Below are 23,620 nucleotides of genomic sequence, written 5' to 3' on the forward strand. Positions count from 1 at the left end.
TAAAAGGGAAGGAAAATGGGGAGAAATCCCCTATGTACAGGCTTTCATGGCCCTCTATGAGGATCCTGACTTAAGGGATAGTTATAGAATGTGCCTGGGTCATGTCACTTTAAGGCACCAGGAAGCCACTCCAGACACCCTAGATGACCCCTCCAAGCTAATCGCCCTAGGAGACCTTACCTCCCCACCCCCAGAGCTTCCTCAGTGCCCCAGCTCTGATCTGGGAGGGACTCCCACCAGTTCTCCAGTGCGAAATCCCTCCTCATGGTCATCAGGCATCCCTCCCCATTATCCACCTATATCCCTGCTGCCTGAGGAAGTAAGCCTTATCAGTACTGCCAGGATTGGGACCCCATAGCAGCCCCTAAATTCAAACCTATGTCCAGTAGGCAGCAGACAGAGATGGGGGACAATCAGAGTACATGTGCCTTTTTCTAAGTCAGATTTGGCTTTATGTAAAGATGATCAACTCTCAAAGGAAATAGTGGTTATTCATTGCAGGGGATACCTAAAGGGAGACTCCTCCATTATTAAGGGAAATGCCCTGGCAGACAGAACAACAAGGCCACAGCTAAAGGAAAATGGATACTACAGGCCCCTACACTAATATCTAATGCTCCACCCACGTCAGTGGTCCCATACTATACAGCTAAGGAAATTACTATAAATGAGCTGAACAAAAAAGGCTTGAAAAAGAACCCCTCAGGGCAGTTACTAGGAAACAACAAACTTTCTCCCCAAGACTGAGCCATGGAAAACAATTTGGCATTTCCATGACTTCTCACATTTGGGTGAGTCTCTCTTCAAATCGGTTTCCCAAATATTCTTAAGGAAGCGACTGTCCCAGACTGTAAAAGGGTCACCAGGGCCTGTGAACTCTGCGCCCAAGATGATCCAGGGAGCAACCCTGTACCTCCCTCCTCCTCAAACCTGTACAACACCGAGGAACATACTCTGGGGAAGACTGGCAAACAGATTGCACCCAGATGCCATTTGAGAGGGGACTCAAATATTTGCTAGTACTTATAGGAACTTTCACCAGGTAGAAAAGAGTCTTGCTCTGTTGACCAGGCTGGAGGGCAGTGATGCAGTCATGGCTTGCTGCAGCCTCAACTCCCTGGGCTCAGGGGATCCTCCTGCCTCAGCCTGCCAAGTCAGATTCTTACTTAAAGAAATCATCCCAAAGTTTGGATTACAAAAAAGTTTGCTAAGTGATAATGGACTTTTCTCCACAGCTAAGGCAACTCAGTAGGTTTCCTCAGCCGTAGGCATTAGCTATCACCTTCCCTCCTCCTAGAGGCCTCAATCCTCTGGTAAGGTAGAAAAAGCCAACCATGTTTTCAGAAGGACACTAGCAAAACTTTGTCCAGAGACCCTGGGGTCCTCTCCCACCCATAGCCGTTTTGTGCATAATGATAGTTCCAAAGGGAACCTTAAATCTTAGCCCATTTGATATGACCTATGGGAGGTCCTTTTTAACTTCAGACCTCCTGTTTGATGAGGAGGCATAAAATGCTTACTCCTACTATCAACTTGGGCCAGGTTCAAAAAGCTCTCCAAGAATAAGGAAATAAAGTATTACCCTTTCCCACAGAGGAACAGAATGGCTCCCCTGTTCACCCAAGATATTTAGCCCTCTTAAAAACTTGGAAAGATTGGGCACGGTGGCTCACACCTGTAATTTCAGTACTTTGGGAGGTTGAAGCAGGCAGCTCACTTGAGATCAGGAGTTTGAGACTAGCCTGGCCAACATGGTGAGATTCTGTCTCTACTAAAAATATAAAAATTAGCCAGGCATGGTGGCATATACTTGTAATAATCCCAGCTACTTGGGAGGCTGAGGTAGGAGGATCGCTTGAACCCAGGAGGCGGAGGTTGCAGTGAGCCAAGATTGCACCACTGCACTCCAGCCTGGGTGACACAGCAAGACTCTGCCTCAAAAAAAAAGAAAAAAGAAAAGAAAAAAAGATTAAGGAGGAGTATATAATCTCTGAGGGAGGAATGAGGTGAAGATCAGTGGGACTTGTTTTCTGAGCACCTGTCACAAGGCCCCGCTGATCAAAACAGGATCTGAGCAAAACAGGATGTAGCAAAGAGACTGGCCAAAACCAGCTAAAACGAAGATGTTGCCCTCATTGCTCATTATACATTAATTATAACTCATTAACATGCTAAAAGAAACTCCCACCAGTGCCGTGACAGTTTACAAATGCCATGCAACTCCCAGAAGCCACCTTATGTGGTGATATGGTTTGGCTCTGTGTCCCCACCCACATCTCATCTTGTAGCTCCTGTAATTCCCACATGTTGTGGGAGGGGCCCAGTAGGTGATGACTGAATCATGGGGCGGCGGGGAGGGGTCTTTCCTGTGCTGACCTTGTGATAGTGAATGGGTCTCACGAGATCTGATGGTTCTAAAAACGGGAGTTTCTCAGCACAAGCTCCCTTTTTGCCTGCTGACATCCACATACGATGTGACTTGCCCCTCCTTGCCTTCTGCCATGATTGTGAGGCCTCCCCAGCCATGTGGAACTGTAAGTCCAATAAGCCTCTTTCTTTTGTAAATTGCCTGGTCTTGGATATGTCTTTATCTGCAGCGTGAAAACTGACTAATACATGTGATTTTAAAAAAGGAGGAACCCTCAGTTACTGGAACCTCCATCCCTTTTTCAGAAAACTCGTGAATAACCCAGCTGTTATTTAGCATACAATGCAGGAATAGCCCTAAATATAGCTAGCCAGTGATCCACGTGGGCTCCTGTTACTACTCTACTACGGAGCAGCCATTTTCCTGCCCTCTGTGGCCCCAATAAACTTGCTTTCACTTTGCTCTGTCAGCTTGCTCTTGAATTCTTTCCAGCGCAAAACCAAGAACCCTCCTGGGCTGAGCCCCAATTTTGGGGTTCACCTACATCAGATGCACAAGGTAGGCCACATAAGCTTACCAGAACTTACAGCACTCTTTTTATTTCAATGTTGTATTTTGATGGAAACTGATTTGTGAAAAGTGAAACTAGTTTTTTCTTTTATAAGTAATACAAGATTCCCTTTATGAAGAAATCAATTGAAGTAAACAAAATGCATGTCAACTTAAAGAATAGCAGTTTATACGAATGGTCACAGCCAACGTCCCCTGAGCACTGACCCTGTGCCAGGCCCTGTTCCAGGCACTCTCCCTGCTCCACTGATAGTCCTCACAACATCCCTGGTAAAGTGTGGACTTTTCCCCAAAGCTGCTGACTCTAGACCCAATTGGCTTCCCTCTAGGAAGCTGCTACCCAAAGAGAACAGTAACATTTTTGAGCATGACTTATTGTTTTAATATGCTTGTTAATTTGAGGTATACCATAAGGCATACCTCGGCAAAATGTTCAGTCCTAAGTGTTCATTTCAATTCATATTTAATCTGTGTCCCCACTTATAGTAACTTCCACTAGATCAAGCTATCAGGCATTCTCAATCCCTAGCAGGTTCCCTCTGCATCTCCCAGTCAGTTCCCCCAAAAGGCATCACTGTTCTGATTTCCTTCCCCATACATTGGATTGGCCTCTTCTTGAAGGTTACATGTATGGATTCACATGGTGTGCATGGCTTTTTGTCTAGGGTCCTTTCACTTGGTATCCTGTTTGTCACAATTATATTTTGGGAGTGAGTGGTGACAAATAACTTACCATTTTGTTCATAGCCTTCAGATCTTAGGTTAGGATATGAACCAAAATTCTAACATTGAGATGGGGACAGTGACTGGATGGGATTGTCACATAAAAGAGGAGGTGAGAGTATTGAGTGTGGAGGAGAAATCATACATAGTCGCCCTTTGGGATCCATGGGGCATTGGTTCCAGGATCCTGCACAGATACCGCATCCACAGATGCTCAAGTCCCTAATATAAAGTGCCATAGAATTTGCATATAGCCTACACATAGACTCCTCCCATATATTTTAACTCATCTCTAGCTTCCTTACAATACCCAGGACAATGTAAGTGCTGTGTAAATAGTTGTGCTGCTGTATTATTCAGGGAATAATAAGAAAAAAAGGCCTATACTTATTCAGTACAAAGGCAACCATTTTTTTCCAAGTATTTTAAATCCACAGTTAGTCGAATCCATGGATGTGGAACCTGTAGCCTCAACCATTTAGTTGCCCAACTGGAGATGGAGGAATAGGCCTGGGTGCCTGAACAGAGCAGACACCGTGACAATCATGACAAGAGGTGGTTAGAGGGGTCTTGGCCTTGGGAAGTAGGAAGAGGAGAGTGTGACATCAGGACTAGGTTCACATTATCAGTAACCTGTCCCTGTTCACCATTGTTTGGGTTCCAAAGCTAATGGCCATACCTCATCCATATCACTCCTTCCCCATTCTTGAAACTTTATCCACTTGTCATTTCTATTCTAACACTGGGCCCCAGGATGCCCCCCACATCCTGGTCTCCATGTCTCACCCTCTCCACTGCTCACTCTGGAGTGCTCTCCAACACTGGCCTACAATTCATGGGTTGTGAGATGTGCGTTTCCATTAACAGTCCTTGAACACCAGCAACTCAGGTGCAGTTGCATTTTTCTTGGGCCTGGACACACCTTTAGGGCTCATGTTTTACCAGCAGCCAAAGCCCTGCTGGAGGGTGCTTATGGAGAAGTGAGCTGGAGACCCTGCCTCTACATGTCTGCACTGCATCCTGGTATTCTTGGCTCTGGCAAGATCATGGCACTGTTAAAGCCTCCTCTATTCTGTCACCTTGAGAGTCTTACTACTGCCCAGCAGGTGCTTCCTCCAGCTTCCTCAGCACCTTTGTCTTACTGACAATTCCACAGGCTCATTCCCGGGTCAGACTTTGTGAAGGGGCTGTTTTCTCCCACTAAAGCTAACAAGAATTGTACCAGCATTTCATTGCTTTCAGCTTTTTGACATAGATTGGAAGGTAAGGAAGAGCTCTGTCTCTGAACATAACGCTGAGAAAGTGTCATGTGTCAAGAATCCCAGGCAGGTCCTTTCACCCAGAACCTACACCTGCCATGTGTGTGGTTTTATTTTTTCTTTTTCTCCTTCCTTCCTTCCTTCTCTTTCTCTCTTTCTTTCTTTCTTTTTCTTTCTTTCTCTTTCCTTCTTTCTTTCTTTCTGCCTTTCTTTCTCTCTTTTCTTTCGTTTCCTTCCTTCCTTCCTCTTTCTTTCTTTCTCTCCCTTCCTTCTTTCCCCTTCCTTCATTTCTCTTTCTCTCTTTTCTTTCATTTCCTTCTTTCCTTTCTTTCTTCTTTCTTTTCTTTCTTTCTCTCCCTTCCTTCTTTCCCCTTCCCTCCTCATTTCTTTTTTCTTTTCTTTTTCTCTTTGTTTCTTTTTTTTCTCCTTCCTTCCTTCCTTTCTTTTCTTCCTTTCTTTCTCTTTCTTTCTTTCCTTCTTTCTTTCTTTTCTTTGTTGCTTTTTCTCTGTCCCTCTCCTTCCTTCTTTCCTTCCTTAATTTCTTCTCTTCTCTTTCTTGCACAGGGTGTCACTCTGTCACCAAGGCTGGAGTACAGTGGTACAGCTGCAGCCTCAACCTCTTGGGCTCAAGCAATCCTCCCACCTCAGCCTCCCAAGTAGCTGAGACTACAAGTGCACACCACCACACCCAGCTTATTTAAAAAAATTTTTTAGAGACAGGGTCTCGCCATGTTGCCCAGACTAGTCTCAAACTCCTGGCCTGAAGTAATTCTCCCACCTCAGCCTCCCAAAGTGCTGGAATTACAGGCATAAGCCACTGCACCTGGCCATGTGGTCTACTCTTGAAAGACACTTTGCACCTGGCTGGATACCAAGTAACACACCCAGGGCAGAAATCATCATACACATGTGGTATGTGGAGAAGATTCTGAGTGAGTGTAAACCTTCCCCAGCAACAGGTGCAGAGAATATAGAGAAGTCCATCAGAAAGGAGTAGGGGAGGACCTTGCTTGTGAAGACTCGAAGCAACCACACGTCAGAAGAGCCTTTCCCATGCAGGGAGGATGGGGACTTTCTAGCCACAGCAGGCTTTCTCCAGCATCAGGTCACTCCTAGAATGGGGGAGCCACACAAGAGCATACCATGTGCAGCGGCCTTTCTCATTGTGCAAAGGCATTACCAATGCAGTCAACTTGGAAATGCCTTCAGCCACAATTTCACAGTTGTATAGCACCAGAGAGTCCACACTGGGGAAAGGCCTTACGGGTGTAGAGAATATGGGGAATTCTTTAGACAAGCCTCTACTCTCAATATGCATCTGAGTTCACACTAAAGAAAAGTCTGAGAGAAAATTAAACCCTTTCAACAGCAAGTGAGATTTATTCAACATCAGCAAATCCACACTGGAGAAAGGTCTTATGAGTGCATCTCCTAAGAGATGTGAGTTGGAGATCCTGACTTTCCACCTGGAGCAGTGGTTAAATTTGACAGCTACTACTCTGATCTCTTTCAACACCAAAGAGTTCACACCAGAGAAAAACCTTATGAGTACAGCAAATATGAGAAATTATCCAAAGCCCCAACCTCAGTAAACATCAGAGAGTTCACTCAGATGAAAGTTCTCATGAGTGTAGTGAATATGGGAAAAGGTCTAGGCTGGGCATGGTGGCTCACACCTGTTATCCCAGCAGTTAGGGAGGCCAAGGCAGGAGGATTGCTTAAGGCTGGAAGTTCGAGACCAGCCTGGACAACACAACGAGATCCTCATCTCTTCAAAAACCAAAAAAAAAAAAAAAAAAAAAAAGAGTTCTGGAGTTGTATAACCTAATTAGCAAGGCAGACGTTGTTTCTATTGATTAATTCACTGCTATTCCTGTGATTCTAATAAATGATTGCAAAACAGGAAATCACAACTAACCAAATTCCTCAGATTATTAGTAGGATAATTTATAGCTGTTTGTAATTATTATATTTACACATTCGTCCTATTCTACCAAACAAAACAACCCCCACCTAGACCTAATATCTTTTACAAAAGTTAACTCAAAGTGGATCACAGACTGAAGTATAAAATATACTTTTATTTTTTATACTTAAAATATAAAAGTATGATGCAGGACAGGTGAGTCCCAAAGTGGGGCTCAGCCTGTGAAGGTTCTTGGCTTTACCCAGGAAAGGATTCAAGGGCAAGCCGGTGGTAGAAGAAAACAGCTTTATTGAAAAGGCAGTGTTACAGCTCTGTGACTGCCTCTGCAGAGCAGGGCTACCCAATGAGAGTGGGTCATTGCCTCAGATAATTTCCAGATGATTTCCACGGAAATCTGTGTACCTATCCTTTACGAGGAGGTGAAGCCAATCCCTTTCTTGGGAACCTTGAGAAGCCGCGTCACCGAGAACAGAGTGCGCTCCAGGTACCACTCGGATTCTGCCAAACTACATTACCCAGAAGGCAGTGCTACAAGGGACGGAAGCCGGCCCCAAGCCATAGACGGAAAGCGCAGAGGGGCGTTTCCCGTAGCGGCGTGCGCGGGACTTCCGGCGTCCAGTCTTTGGATGCCTTTAGGTTGAGGATGGTGTTGTTACCGACGCTACACCGGCCACAACGCCAGACAGGGGTCACTTCTCGAGACCAAATAGAGACGGACAGTGAGGAGGATAGGACCCACTTACACGCTTTTATGTCAGCCGCGATCTCACCCCCACAAGTGTCTGCAAAACGCTTCCTGGGGCCTTGGCGCCAGCCCTGTGTCCCCACGGCGCGCAGAGGCGGCGCCGCGAACCTTGTGCGCATTTTACACGGCGGCGAGGACTGAGGTCCCTCGCAGCCCAGAGCCGGAGCCCGGGGTCGGCCGAGCCAGCAGTACCGGCTTCCTCGCCGACTCTCACGGCCTCACCCCGCCCCCTGGGCCTATGGCGGCGCCGGCGTTGGTGAGTGGAGGGTTCCGCAGCCCGCGCGCGCTGGAGTCACCTCCCGCACGCACCCATTCTCTGTAATACGGGGGATTCCGGGACCCTGCGCTTCTCCCTTTTGATGCCTTAGGATATGGAGATCCCAGGAGAGGGTGAAGTGAGAGGGCAGGTCTAATCACTTCCTACCGAGGGTCCTGAATCCAGGACAGGAGTTGGAAGGAGAGGTCCCTGTTTCTGGCTCTAACCTTGAGCTGTCGCCTCGCTGCCCTCGGCCTCCATTCCCTCGGGTCTAAAATGCGAATCTCAATAATTTTCTCTGTGGAGGGAACTGGAGCGGGTACGCTTGTGACGTGGTCCCCTTTCAGTGCTCGGAGAGCATCACTCTAGGTGCCGTCTTTGAAGAAGGATTTCCCAGGTTCTGCTGTTGTTTTAGGGAATCATTCCAGCGGAAGTCTGGCCCTACCAAAAGCTAGGAGAGGGAATGAGAGCCTCGAGGGCAAGAGGTGAGGCGGGAGCAGCATTTTTGGCAGGAGGCTAGAAGGCAAGAAGCTCATTGGATTTGTCTTTGTGGATGCCTTGTTTATTACAAATGAATCTGGCATGCCGCCTAACAGCAGTGAATCCGTGCTCCTGTTTAACACATGCTCTTGTATTTAAAAAGCAAATCCAGTTCAATATTCATTAATGACACTGTACGTGAATGTGTGTCTCTTGGAATGTGAGCACATAACAGGCCCCAGGTTACTCTCCAGCATGTCACACTGTTTACTCCTCATAACTCTGATCACCTTCAGGAGTTGTCTATTCATTTTTCCTCACCTGGCCTGTTCTCTAACCTCAATCTAAGCTTGTTCCAGGGTCTCTTCAGAGAGAGCTTCCCTGGTTTCATCATCACTCCCAGTCTTTGTGGTCTTCTCACTCTTGTGTTGTTTTCTAGAGTCTTCTGACTTTATCTTGATTGTTCATGGCTGAGGATCTGTCCCCTAACCCTGGAATGTGAGCTTCTGTTTTCCATCCCCACCCCCAAAACTGTTCTGTTCTGGGCCTGTACCACTTAGTCGATAAGTGATTAATGAATGAGATTCTACCCTCTGGGGCTCCCATCCTACTTAGATTTAATCTAACCCAACCCCACCCCACACCCCACCATGGCTGCAGAGTCACTGCCCAGTCCACCAGGACACTTCCCCTCCCATTCTTCTCTCCTGCACATGCCAAGCTCATTGGACAATTTTCCCTGTCACATTGTCCCCAGATCTCTGCAAGCCTTCTCCTGGATGTGTGCTGCATTGATCTCTCCTAGGGTGCTACCGGAGCAAATAGGAAAAATACTAACAGCAACAAATAATAGCTGGTCTTCACTGAGCACACTGATAATGTGCTGAGAGGCAGTTTCTGCGTATTATCTTTAATGCCCTTCTTCTCAGAGTAAAATTCTTTCATTTTCCTTTCTTTACAGAAGAGGAACCAGAGACTCAGATTAACTACCCAAGGTTGCATAGGTCACAAGTAACAGAAACAATCCAGTATGTCGAGCACAAAGGCCTACATTATTTATTTATTTATTTATTTATTTGAAAGAGGGTCTAGCTCTGTTGCTCAGGCTGGAGTGCAGTGGCCGCATCACAGCTCACTAGCAATCCTCCCCACTAAGCCTCCCGAGTAGCTAGGATTATCCGTGTGTGCCACTACACCCAGCTAATTTTTAAATATTTTTGTAGAGACAGGGGCTCACTGTGTTGCCCAGGCTGGCCTCGAACTCCTGAACTCAAACAATCCTTCCACTTTGGCCTCTCAAGGTACTTACTGGCATGAGTCAACGTGCCCAGCCAAAAGCTTACATTTTTAACCAATATTTCACCCACAGTGGACTGGAGATCCCTTGGGGCGACATCTAAAGTACACTTTGCAAGGGGAAGGTGCAGGCCTCTCTCTAGCAGGTGGGCATTGGAATGAAAGGGTCTTAGGGGAACCTTCCTGGCAAAGGGAACTGTATGGACAAAGGCAGAGGCATGAGGAGACGTAGAATGACACCAGGGCTTGTCACCTGCTGACATGTATTTTGTGTGATCATCTCATGATCATCGTGCCAACATCCCATTCTCACCCAGGACAGACAAGGTGCTTAAGGCAACTGCCCAGGTTCTTAGAGCCACAGCCTGCATTGCCCTTGGCCACTTGTGTTACCTGGTACCTAAGGGAAATGTGCTAATCGTGGCTCAGGAAGAAAAAGAACAGGTTGCTGCTCATTGTGGGATATTCCAGGGAGTCTGCAAGTCCCAGCTGCCTGAGGGCAGGGAAACCTTGTTTGAGCCCTCCTAAGCCCTAGGCAGTTGGCACCTCTTCAGGTAGCTCTTCTATGAGGCAAAGAAAGGCTCTGCTCTTCCTTCCATATCTATGGAAATATTTTCAGGAGTGGCTGAAATTGTTTTAATTGTAAAAATTATAGGAAATATTTTTAGCACTTGTCACTGTGGATTCACTGTGGTGATGGAGGAGTACAGGGGTCACACTCATAGATCCTGGACCTGAGAGATGTGGGTTCAAATCCTGCTTCTGCTTATTAGACATACACCTCTGAGTGACTTGACTCTGAGCCTCAATTTGCTGACTGTGAAATGGAGATGATGATGGCATTTACATCATGGGCTATAGGATGATTACTGAAATTGACAAACACATTGTAACACATGCTGGGCACTGCAGTGTTTGCTTTATGAACGTTTTCTCATTAATTCTCACAACAGTCTGTTGAAGTGGGAACTATTAATGTATTGATGTGGAAACTGGGGCGCCAAGAAATTAAGAGACTGCTCCAAGGTCATGCATCTGGCATGGGTTGGTTCAAGAGGCTGGTTCTAAACTTCAGGAGCCTGATTCCAGACCTGGAGACATTTAGTTGCTTGAACACAGCATGTAAAGCCCTCGGGTGCAGGCAAATGGCACAGACCAGTGAGGCTCAGCTACTGCTACTGTGATTATTGTTTGAATTCTTATTTTTCCCCACTCTTCTAACGTCCTAGGATGTTACTGTCTGCTCTTCACAGTCATATGGGATTATCATTGTCTCGTATCATTTTCCAGTGGTTTCCAACATAGGAGGCTTTTCTCTCCCACATCTTTGTATTCTGTCAGCGGCACCATCTTCCTCCACAGAGCTCAGTGCTTCTCAGGAGTTGCTCAGTGATTCAGGGCCTCTGGACCCTTTGCCGGTAACCAAGAAATGGGCTGTAATTTCACCTAATAGCTCCACACCACCTGTCACCTCTGTTTGACTTCCCAGGCATTAGTATCATTTGAAGACGTGGTTGTGACCTTCACTGGAGAGGAATGGGGGCACCTGGACCTGGCCCAGAGGACCCTGTACCAGGAGGTGATGCTGGAGACCTGTAGGCTCCTGGTCTCACTGGGTAAGACCTCATTACCTTCCCATGTCGGGGACCCACAGCCTCTTTGAATCCACCCTTTCTAGGCATGGCTGGTCCAGAAGCCTCAGGACACGCCCTTCCCTGATCCCTGCAGCCTCCGCACGTTGTAGTCTGACCTCCTGTTGCTGGGTTTCCATCAAAGATTGTTGTGTAAGGAACATAGTCCTCCTCAACACTTTCATCCCACTGTCTAACACAGCCGGCCTCAGTCTGATATCCTTATCCCAGACTGCCACAAGAGGTAATTGGCCCAGCTTGGTTGAGTCAGATGTCCTCACAGCCCAGTTAGCAGGACCTGTGGATAATGGGAGGTTCTGCAAGCAGCGCGTGATTGACACAGGTACTAAGAAGGTGCTTGTTATCAGTGCTGCTGGTATCTTTCTCAGCAACACAGTCTCAGCTGAAAAGTCTATTTGGCCCCTGGCACCTGCACAGGTAACCCTTACTTCCTAAGGCCTGTGCCTTGCTCCTCTGCTGCTACAGATGATTATGTAAAGGGGGCATAGACACATTCTCAAATGGCATGGGTGTATGCTATCTGAGAAAGCTGTTCTTTGTTTCTTTTCTCTTTCCTGCCTCTTGAATGTTGAGTGTTGGCTTAGGGCTGAATCTTTAACACTCCGGTAGCTGTTGCTGAATTTCTTCCTCAGTAGAAAGAGTAGCCTCAAACTCCCAGCCTCGAGCAGGCAGCAGGAACTTGCTGGGACCTGATACCATTTTGATTTTGCCATTTTTATAGTAACCTGTCACAGCAAGTTAACTAATACCCGTAAAGTGCTTAGAATAGAGCTGGAAACAAAATAACTTCCACATGTGTTTGCTACATTTAACAAATTAATAAATACCAAATGCTCTGCCACCTAAACCTCTAATGGCCAGTTTGCCCAGAAGTTGGTCTGAGTAGAAATTAATGGAGGCCCAAGGTCTCACTTCGTCCAGATGTTAAAATGGTTACCGTCGGCAGGGCTCTCCCAGCCCTGCGTCCCCACAAGGGATGAGTCATTAATGAAGTAAACGCGGTGTTATTTTATGACAACTGTGATTAGCTGTGAAAAGGAGATGTATGGGGAACAGCATTCCAGGAGGAGGGACCGACATGAGCAGCATCCGTGTGGGAGCAGGGTGCTTGATTCCTTAACAGAGATGAAGGCAGGCCTGATTCCCCTCTAACACTGCTCATCACCCAGCTCAGTGCCAGGCATATGGCAGAACGTTTGCTGAGTGTGCATGTGGCATGGAAGTGTGCGTAATCCTATGGTGAACATTTGCTAAGTGACAGCTGGATGCATGCCAGGACAAGATTTTCCAGTTGATGCTTCTGGGTCCTGGTGCCTCAGTCACTGACTTCTCTTCAGAGTCTTCTGTCTTTTAGCCTTCCCAGTTGGCAAAATGTGTGTGGCTGCATGTGGAAGAAGACCACCTCCTGCCAGTTTCACCCTGAAAATAATTTATTACTTCACCTAATAAGAAGCCCTGAGGTGCTGCTGGCTCCTGGCTTAGTCAGTGCCAATCCATGCTAACCCAGTTCTCTATCTGCTTTCTCTCCTCAATCTAGGGCCCTGGCCAGTACCCTTGTGGGGCAGTAGGCCTCCATATTCAGCTTCAGTCACTGGCCTGCCTTACACAACTGACTATCAATAGATGCCATTCATCAGGCGATTTAGTCCTGTGTTTTTCAACCATCATGGGCACCAAAATCACCTGGGGAGCTTTAAAAACTACCAGTGCTCAGTCCTTCTGCTCAGAGAGTTGGTTTAATTTGTTCTGTTTTTGGAACTGGGTGTTGCTAGGTAGTTTTGATGCACAGGGTGGTTGAATCCTACTGACTTAGGTTAATTAGGAAATAGTTTTGGTGAAGCGCGGGAGGGCCCCTTCTGGGGTTTCGTTGCAGTATGTTAAATGTATATACTCCTTTCCACCTCAGACTTTTCTTTTTGTCTTTACCTATATACCATACTCCATTTGTTTCTCCATGCACAGGGCATCCTGTTCCCAAACCAGAGCTGATCTACCTACTGGAACATGGACAGGACCTGTGGACAGTGAAGAGAGGCCTCTCCCAAAGCACTTGTGCAGGTTGGTGACTTTGAGAGTCTGGCAGTGAGTATCAGGGCAGCCTGCAGACCACCCAGGCATCACTGTGTCTGAAATGCCATGGGCAGCTATTTTGTGGTCTTGAGTGGTCATGGAGCTCTTGACCCCATGGTTCCCCATCTTCCCACTCCGTCACACACTCTTCACCTTTATTCAGGTTGGAATATGCTCAGTAGGAGACAGATTCTAGGCTTTAATGATTTGCCACTCACTAGCCTCATGACTCTGGAGAAGTTGTGTGATGTCACTGTGCCTTTGGTATATAAGTTAGGCTGAGTTATTTACCTTCTCTGAAAAATAAACTCCAAAATCCTGGTGACTTAACAGATTTAGTTTAGTTTAGTTTTTTCATCCATGCCATAGTCCAGTGTGGGTCAGCGGGAAAGCCATGTACCTGTATTTATTTAGGGATCACATGCATTCTATTGTCAATATGCAGCTTTAAGGTTGCCCCGGCCAAGAGGAATGGGAGAGGTGGCAGTAGTCACTTCCACTTGCACACACACATCACTTCCATTCACATTTCATTGACAAGAACTAGGTATTAGGATACATGTTGTATCAGGCTGGGAAATGTGGTTTAGCTTTATGCCTAAGGAGAAGAGCCCATGGGTATAGTGAACATACACTTATCTGATAAACTTAGCCTACATTTGAAAGATAGTGATGATTGTTTCTGCATGACTGGGTTGTTTGGGAATGTGATTGCATAACAGGAAACTGCCTAGCACACTGCCTGACCCAGAGTGGCTCAACAGAAGTTACCTGTTAGTAATATTCATGTAGTGTTAGTCGTAAGGAATAGTGATAGCTCGGACGTTCTTCTGCATTCAGAACAGTCCTTTCTTTTCCTGCAGATTACTATTTCAAACTACACTCTGCATCCCACCATTTTTCACCTTCTCCAGCCCATCATTTATTGATCCATCCATCCATCCATCCTTTCATTTGTGTATCAGATACCCAGAAGCACTCCCTAGCCCTATTGTTTTCTGGCCCTCCTGTCTTCTAAAACCTCAAGGTGATGATTGCCTTTGTCAGTCCCACATCTGGGCTGCCAAAGGGAGCTGGAGCCATCAAGCAGCTGGATTTGTGACACTGCAGATTCACCATCTCGCCCCTCTAATGTCCTTCTTGCCTGCTCAGCCAGCTTTCACCCCTCTCCCCAGTTCCACATTTTCACTTGAATGTCTCAGAGGCACCTCACACTCATCATGCTTCAAAAGGACCTCATGATCTCCCCATTTTCAGATAATGCCCCTTTCAGTGAGTGGAGAAGGCTAAAAACAAACGTGGACAACCCCTCAATACCTCCATCTCCCTCATACCCAATATCCAGCCATCCCCGAATCTTGACCGCTTTACATCATCCATGTCTCCTGAATCCCTCACCTTCACCAGTTCCATCAGTTCCAGCATTAGTACTCTAGGCCAAGTGATTATCTCTTGCCTGCATAATGCTGCCATATTCCTCACTGTTTTCCCCACATGTGCTCTGTGCCTCTGGTCAGCCCTGTGTGTTATATCTGCGTCCACTCACATATTCCGTGTATCACCGCCTCCCTTGCCACTGATGTCAGAGCATCTGACCTACTTTATGAATAAAGCCTACACACTTGATTTTCTTGGTTTTTGACACTTACTGATTCACGTGCATCTGACTCATCCTGCAACTTCCTTCTCACTTCCGTGGAAGAGTTCTCATCCTAGCCATGGCTGATTTCTCCAGCAGAATCTAGATTACACTTCCTGCCTTCTCAAGTGTATTAGGCATCTACTGCTATTCATATGTAACAATATTACCACAAACCCTGCAGCTGGAAACATCACTCATTTACTATCTCCCACCTATGGATTGGGAGTCCGGGCACAGCTTAGCCAGGTCCTCTCAGGACTGTCATAGGCAGCTCATAGCTCGTCACAGTCAGCTCACTTCTTCAAATCAAGCCACTATGTGAGACTCCAGCAAAACTGATGCTTCAGTCTTATAAAATTACATATATTTTATCATGTACATTCCATCATCTTTGCCATATTCTATTCTTTAGAAGCAAATCGAGGTCCTGCCAATATTCTAAAGGGGGACTACAAAAGGGTGTGAACACCAGGACTTGGGGATCATGAGAAGCCATACATGAATCTCTCTGCTGCATCAGGGAACATGCTTCTTCACTTATTTCCTACCTCTTCTATATTTTCATCCCCTCTGTACTCAACATTTAAAAAAATGATGATGTTTCTGATAACATCATCATTTTCCAGAAACTTCTCCAGAGTCATGGGAAACTTTTTTTTTTTTAATTCTCTTACGTCTCCAGCAGCATCTAAATATTGCTGACTCTATTTCACCTGAATAGCCAAGCTTGTTGGAGGAGTCTTCTCATTCTTTGAAGAGACATCTACACAAGACCTTCCTTTATTTTTTCCCTTATGTTTGTACTGAGGTGCAATTTATACATAATAAGTGTACAAATCATAAAGTTTCATTTCTGTAAAATTTTATATATGTACAAGTCAGAGAAACCACCTCACAGTTCAAGAAATACAGTGTTTTCAGCACTTAACAGGCTCCTTGTGCTCATTCTTTGTCAGTATCCCCTTCTACAAAAGTAGCCAGTGTTTACACTCTATCACCATACATTAGTTTTGAAGGCATATACGTAGAACCTTCCAGTATATACTCTGTCCTGACTTCTTTCGATAATCTTTATGACTCAGATTCATTCATGTGGTTGCATATAGTTGGAGTTAGTTCATTACCATCATTGAATGAATAGACTACATAGACCCATTTTCCTATTGATGGACATTTGATTTGGTCTCCATTTTGGAATATTATTATGAAGACTACTCTTACGAATATTCTTGATTTTATTTTTTGTTGGATATAAACTCATATTTCTGTGGGGAATATACATACAAGTGGACTGGCCACATCAAGTGTGGGCATAGATTAGCTTTAATCGAAACCACTAGTTTCAGAGTAACTCACCATTTCACATTTCCACCAGCCATGGATGAGAGCCTTCATTGTTCCACATACGCCTGAGCAGTTGGTGTCTTTCCCTTTATTCCTTGATGCCTGGTAGTGGTGTTGCTCAGCACCACAGCACTTAATATGTTCTTACCCAGGTCACTGTTGCCATCCTGATTGCTAAATTCAACTATAATAATGATAATAGACAGTGGTCTACAGTTTACCAAACATTTACCCTTTGTCACACGCAAATGAACTTTTGTTTGGTTTTTGTTTTTTTTTTCAGACAGGGTCTCACTCTGTCGCCTAGGCTAGTGTGCAGTGGCACAATCTCAGCTCATTGCAGCCTCTGCCTCTTGGATTCAAGTGATTGTTGTGCCTCAGCCTCCTAATTGCGATTACAGGCATACACCACCACACTTGGCTGATTTTTTTGTATTTTTAGTAGAGATGGGGTTTTGCTATGTTGGCCAGGCTGGTAATTCCTGGCCTCAAGTGATCTTCCTGCCTCAGCCTCCCAAAGCACTGGGATTATAGGTGTGAGCCCCCACACCCAGCCACAAACAAATGTTTTATATGCTTTTTCTCCTAACAGCTTGTAGGCAGGAACAGAGCATCCCAGTTTTTCAGATGAGGAAAGTGAGTCTTAAAAAAGTATGTTAGTCTGCTCTGGCTGCTGTAATAAAATACTATAGACTGCATGGCTTATATAGCAGAAATGTATTTTCTCTCAGGTCTAGAGGCCGCAAGTCTAAGGGCAAGGTACCAGCATGGTTGAGTTCTGATAAGGTTTGTCTTCCCAGCTTGCAGACAGCTGTCTTCTCACTTTGTGCTCACATGGCCTTCCCTCAGTGTCTTCACACACAGTGGAAGCTCTCTAGTGTCTCTTCTTACAAGAGGTTTACCATGTTGGCCAGGCTGGTCTCGAACTCCCGACCTTCAGTGATCCGCCTGTCTTGGCCTTCCAAAGTGCTGGGATTACAGGCATGAGCTACCACACCTGGACCCCCCTCTGACTTTCATAATTGTCCCTAGGTGTGCAGAATTAGAAAAATGATAAATAGTGATTTATGACACATTGTGGTCATTAGTCAATGCGTGTCCTGGTTTTTTGTTTTATTTTCTTTCGTTGCATTTTATTATTTATTCATCCTCCTTTAAAAAGATCGCAATGAACACCTACAAACTTTCGCCAAGTACAAGAACATTACCTGCTTCTTGCATCTGTTGATGTGTTTCTTTCCTTTCCCATTCCTGTGCTGCCTCCCTTGCATACATGGCCAATTTAAGATTTGTTATTCCATTGCTTATTCTGTAGGAAGATTCAGGTTTTTTCCATAAATATAGGCTATTCAGATATTCTGATTTTGCTTGTCAGTTTTGGTAATTTGAGTGATTTAAAATATTTGCCCACTTTATCTTTGTCTTCCTATTACTTTTTAAGATTGTTTCATCTCAAAATGGTGAATTTTATATTTTATCACAATAAAAGTCAGAAAAATAAATTTAACATATCTATATATCTTTTTATAATGCCATTTAAAACTGATAAACCTTCTAAAAAAATAAAAGGTTGTTACATTGTATTCTTGTGTGTGTGTATTTTGCTTTTTTGAACATTATAAAAAGTGTATTGTGGTTTATATTGTCTTCTAGGGTTTTCACTCTTATTCAACAGTAAGTTACTAACATTCATGATGCATATAGCTGTAGTTCACTCATTTTTTTCCTGCTATAGTCAGTTGCATGAATATAACACAATGTATTCATTTTCAGGGAGAGCTTAAAAATGTTTGCTTATTGTTTTTTGTTCTCATAAACAATGCTGCCATAAATTCATATATGTGACCTCAGACACATCTATAGGAGTTTCTCTTAGTAAAGTTCCTTGGACTGGCATTTCTGGATTATAAGATAAGCAAAAGAAGAATTTTACTAGATAATGCTCTGTTGTTTCCTAAAATGGTTATACCCATTTCACTTCCCTTGCCGTATCTGAACGATTTCATAGAACAACATACTCTTCAATAGTTGATGTTGTCAGGTCCTTTAGTTTTTTCAACCTAGTGAGTATAAAATGGGGCATCTCATTGTGGTCCTAATTTGTTTTTCCCCCATTACCAAGAAAGTTGAACACATGTTGATTGGTCAATGTATATCTTCTGTGGAATATCAGTGCATAATATGTTCATTTTTCATTTTGGGGTAGAGTGAAGTTCCCAACCATAATTGTGAGTTTATTTCTCCTTTCAACTCAGTTTTTGGTTCATGTATTTTGAGGCTCTGGTGTTTGGTGCATACAGATTTAAGATGATTTTGTCTTCCTAGTGCCATGGTCTTCTCTTTATCTTGTGATGCCCCTCTTTGTCTCATTTTCTTAGGTCTTTGCTATCTGATACTAACGTTACCTTTTTTGTTTGTTTGCTTTTTTGTTTATTATATTTACTCTAGTCAAATTTTTCATTTATGATTAATGCTTTTATATCTTGTTCTAGAAATCTTTCTCAAAAGATACTTATTTTTATTTTGTGTTTAATGTTTAGCTTCTGACAGTTGGATCTTAATCACTCTGGAGGTAATTCTGTATGTGGTATGAGGTAGGAATATTATTTCATTTTTCTCCATGTGGCAAATAATTGTTCGAAATCCATTTATTGAATGGTTCCTCCTTTTCCCAATGGCCTTCTCTGCTGCTTCTATCATATATCAAAGTTACATATATACATTTCTGAGTTCTCCATTTCATTTTTCCCTTTCACCGTTTGTCTTATATCTATGCCTAACCACACTGCCTGAATGCATATAGTTTCATCATAATACTAATTCCTCATAGGATAAGTCCCCTACTTTATTCTTCAGAGTTATCCTAGTCTCTGTATTAGCTGACTGGTCTCTATCCACAGTCAGCTTGTCAATATCTATGAAAAACCCTATTGAGATTTTATCTGATGTTGTACTGAATTTAGAAGTGAATTTAGGGATAACTGACAACTTTATATTGATTAATCTCTTTTCATATAGATCTTTAGTGCGTTAAGTTTTATAATTTTCTTCATGTAGATCTTACCTATTTTGTGTATGTTCACTTAGTCTTTATTCAGACATTGTGGACTCCAGATGCTCATCCAGATGCTTCTCACCCTCCTCACTTTTACAGGCAAGAATCCTGAGAATATGTTTCTTCTCTGTCTCTGCCTGCCTTTCCATCCTCATCTCCATCATCTCATTCCATTTACATTACTCAGCAATCAGCATTCTCTCAAGACTTTCAACCCTTGTACATTCTGTTTTCATCTGCCAAAGTTTCCCTCCTAATTCCTCTGTCTGGGAACTCCTACTCCTCTTTTTAAAGAAAGCTCACATAGCACCTTTTCTTGGTGCTGTGATCCAAGACATCCTCTGATCCCTCTCTGTCTCTCTTCTGGGCCATGTTAAGTATACCTTCCCTGCATTGCCATAGTGCCATGAGACTGCCTCTGTCAGAGCACATTCATCACACACATTGTAATTATTAGTCTGCCCAATCTCCCTCATTTGGGAGAGTGAGGAGCTGTCTCCATTCCAGATTCTCTGTCCTCTGCCCTTGCTTTTCCTTTGGGTTTCCTTTTAAAGATCTCAAGAGTCCAAGAATTAAGAAAGAATTTGCAAGCCTGGTTTTGAGAGATGTAAAAATGCAGTAGGCGGCCAGGTGTGGTGGCTTACGCCTGTAATCCCAGCACTTTGGGAGGCCAAGGTGGGCGGATCACGAGGTCAGGAGATCGAGACCATCCTGGCTAACATGGTGAAACCCCGTCTCTACTACAAATACAAAAAAATTAGCTGGGTGTGGTGGTGGGCGCCTGTAGTCCCAGCTACTCTGGAGGCTGAGGCAGGAGAATGGTGTGAACCCGTGAGGCGGAGCTTGCAGTGAGCCAAGATCGTGCCATGGCACTCGAGCCTGAGCGACAGAACGAGACTCAAAAAAAAGAAAAAAAAATGCAGTAGACATCAGAGACACTGTTGTCACCTTCATTCTTCTGCTAAAATAGTGATTTTGTTTGTTCTATGTTGACATCACTAATGTTGTTTTTTTTTTATATTGGATTTCCTTCAGGTGAAAAAGCAAAACCCAAGACTACAGAGCCTACTGTTTCTCAGCTGGCCTTCTCTGAAGAATCCTCTTTCCAGGAATTTCTGGCACAGAGATCCTCAAGAGATTCCAGGTTTGGGCAAGCTAGAGATGAGGAAAAGCTAATAGAAATTCAGGAAGGGAACTTGAGGCCAGGAACAAACCTGCACAAAGAGATATGCCCTGGGAAGCTGAGCTATAAACATGACGATTTGGAGCCAGATGATAGTCTGGGCTTAAGGGTTTTACAGGAACGAGTCACTGCACAAGATGCTGTCCATGAACATGACTCTCAACGACCAGAAAAAGACCCCATAATTGATGCAAGGAATAACCCTTACACATGCATGGAATGTGGGAAAGGCTTTAGCAAGAAGTGGGCCCTTGTTCGGCATCAACAGATTCATGCTGGAGTGAAGCCCTATGAGTGCAATGAGTGTGGGAAAGCCTGTCGTTATATGGCTGATGTCATTCGACATATGAGACTTCATACTGGGGAAAAGCCATATAAGTGTATTGAGTGTGGGAAAGCCTTCAAACGCAGGTTTCACCTCACAGAGCACCAGCGTATTCACACCGGAGATAAGCCCTATGAGTGCAAAGAATGTGGCAAAGCATTCACCCACCGCTCTTCTTTTATCCAGCATAATATGACTCACACTCGAGAAAAACCCTTTTTATGCAAAGAATGTGGGAAAGCTTTTTACTACAGTTCCTCATTTGCTCAACACATGAGGATTCATACTGGAAAGAAACTCTATGAGTGCAGTAAATGTGGAAAGGCCTTCACGCACCGCTCCACATTTATCCAGCACAATATGACCCACACGGGAGAAAAACCATTTTTATGTAAAGAATGTGGAAAAGCCTTTTGCCTCAACTCATCCTTCACTCAGCACATGAGGATTCACACTGGAGAGAAACCCTATGAGTGCGGTGAATGTGGAAAGGCCTTTACTCATCGCTCCACTTTCATCCGACATAAGAGGACCCATACCGGAGAGAAGCCCTTTGAGTGCAAAGAATGTGGGAAGGCCTTTTGTGACAGCTCTTCCTTAATTCAACACATGAGGATTCACACTGGTGAGAAGCCTTATGAGTGCGGTAAATGTGGAAAGGCCTTTACACACCATTCTGTTTTTATTCGACACAACAGGACCCACAGTGGGCAAAAACCCTTGGAGTGCAAAGAATGTGCAAAAGCCTTTTACTATAGCTCTTCCTTCACTCGACACATGAGGATTCACACTGGAGAGAAACCCTATGTTTGTAGAGAATGTGGGAAGGCTTTTACCCAACCTGCAAATTTTGTTCGGCATAACAGGATCCATACTGGAGAAAAACCCTTTGAATGCAAAGAATGTGAGAAAGCCTTCTGTGACAACTTTGCTTTAACTCAGCACATGAGAACTCACACTGGAGAGAAACCCTTTGAATGCAATGAATGTGGAAAGACCTTCAGCCACAGTTCATCGTTCACTCACCATCGAAAGATTCATACCAGAGTTTAAAAGATACAGGAAGGACTTTTACAAGTGTGTTCGCCTTTAGTGAACTCATAGTGGTGACATACCTTTCCTTTTGAATGTAACTATTGAGGGAAATCTTTTGGCCAGAGAAATGTCCTAGTATCTGAGAATTTATACTAACGAGAAACAAAATTGTCCCTGTGAAATCTTTTTATGGCAGGTAATCACTTATCATCCAAAGAATTATATTAAAGATTGACCCAGTTTAGAGCCTTACACTGTACCTGAGAATAATAGAGAGGAGAGACCTGGTGGTTAACATGCATTTAGGTAAAATGTCAGCAACAACTTTCCTCTTATTAATACTATAAATCCATCTCAAGCATACTTTAAAATAATGAGAGATGGAGGACACAATCTAGAAGAGAAAAGAAAAAGACGTGCATAACTTGTTTCCAATTTCCCTGTTTATGACAGTTTGTCATTTGGCGGGTTGGGGGATGGAACAGGGAATAAGACATTGAAAAAGTCTCATCCCCTTTGTATGTCTTATATATATCTCTCTCTAAGGAGAATTGGACCATTGAGGGCAGCTCTGCCAACATTTATTAGAAGTATTCATTGTTCCAAAACTGCCATCTCTACCCTTGAGGGAGTGTAAGTCTTTGTGAGAAATATAAAGGCTTGAGTCATGAAATATGTAACACATGTGCACATGTACACACATTCATTTATATATATATATATGCAGTGGATTGTTACTCGTGGTAGTTAGGTTCTGTGAATTTTCTGTGCACACTGAATTAGTGAATGCTGAATGATTGTTGCTAGAGGAAATACAGGGTTAGCTTCTATGAGCCTTGGATCCAAACATTTTTATCAAGCAGTCAACATATAACTTTCTTCTATGGGTATTTGTTTGTTTGTTTGTCTGTTTGTTTAAAGACACCTTATCAGTGTTTCTTGAATAATTATAATTACTATTCTTTATAATAAAAATATTTTAATTATAGCATGTTTGTGTAATGTACTCAGTATATTATACTGCTTTACCTCTTAATTATGTACACACAGTACACATATACAGTATTCATATACAATAAACATAGTAAACTGTACAGTACTCATATGGTAAATGGTACTGTGAACACCTATATGATACAGTACAGTCATGCCAATAAAGATAGTCCTGGGGGAAAAACATCAAAGATTAAAAAAAAGATTAAAATGGTACTTTTGATGGAGCTGCAAGATGGGACAGCGCACTGTATGGTTAAACTTCTTGACTTTGACTTACCCCAGAAAACTAAGGAAGAGGCTGATGCAACTTACTCTGCAGAAGAGGAAGGCATTTCTGAGGGTGCCATATCGACATCTGGCAATTTTCACTTCAGGAGTTTGACTTTTGCCACCTGTTGACAGCATCAGCAGTTTTCCCTCCTGAACTGGCATGAAAAATTGCATCAGCCTTGTCTGGCTTTTCACCTAAAGTGTTCTTATCTTTTTTTGAGACAGGGTCTCACTCTGTTGCCCAGGCTAGAGTGCAGTGGAGTGATCACAGCTGACTGCAGCCTTGCCTCCTGGGCTGAAGCAATCCTCCCAACTGAGCTTCCCGAGTAGCTGGGATCACAGGTATGTGCCATAATGCCCAGCTCATTTGTTTTTTGTAGAGGTGGGGGTTTCACTATATTGCGCAGGGTGGTCTCAAACTCCT

General features: G+C 44.0%; 1 protein-coding gene across 1 annotated transcript; it reads left to right on the forward strand.

Annotated features, from left to right (window-relative positions):
- Window positions 1–7,197: 7,197 nt before the first annotated feature.
- Window positions 7,198–22,918, forward strand: ZNF599 (zinc finger protein 599). The gene is made up of 4 exons (XM_011982292.1): window positions 7,198–7,848; window positions 11,114–11,240; window positions 13,239–13,334; window positions 20,423–22,918. Exons 1-4 carry the CDS (start codon window positions 7,831–7,833, stop codon window positions 21,946–21,948), a joined length of 1,767 nt encoding a protein of 588 aa, XP_011837682.1. The 5' UTR covers window positions 7,198–7,830; the 3' UTR covers window positions 21,949–22,918.
- The last annotated feature ends 702 nt before the right edge of the window (window positions 22,919–23,620 follow it).

This window comes from Mandrillus leucophaeus, unplaced genomic scaffold (assembly GCF_000951045.1).
Source record: "Mandrillus leucophaeus isolate KB7577 unplaced genomic scaffold, Mleu.le_1.0 Scaffold238, whole genome shotgun sequence".
NCBI lineage: Eukaryota > Metazoa > Chordata > Mammalia > Primates > Cercopithecidae > Mandrillus > Mandrillus leucophaeus.

Bases quoted from the DNA above. Each gene is read 5' to 3' on its own strand.
- ZNF599 (XM_011982292.1), top strand. The intron at 11,241-13,238 runs GTAAGACCTCAT...CTCCATGCACAG, and splicing joins TAGGCTCCTGGTCTCACTGG to GGCATCCTGTTCCCAAACCA. The intron at 13,335-20,422 runs GTTGGTGACTTT...GATTTCCTTCAG, and splicing joins CTCCCAAAGCACTTGTGCAG to GTGAAAAAGCAAAACCCAAG.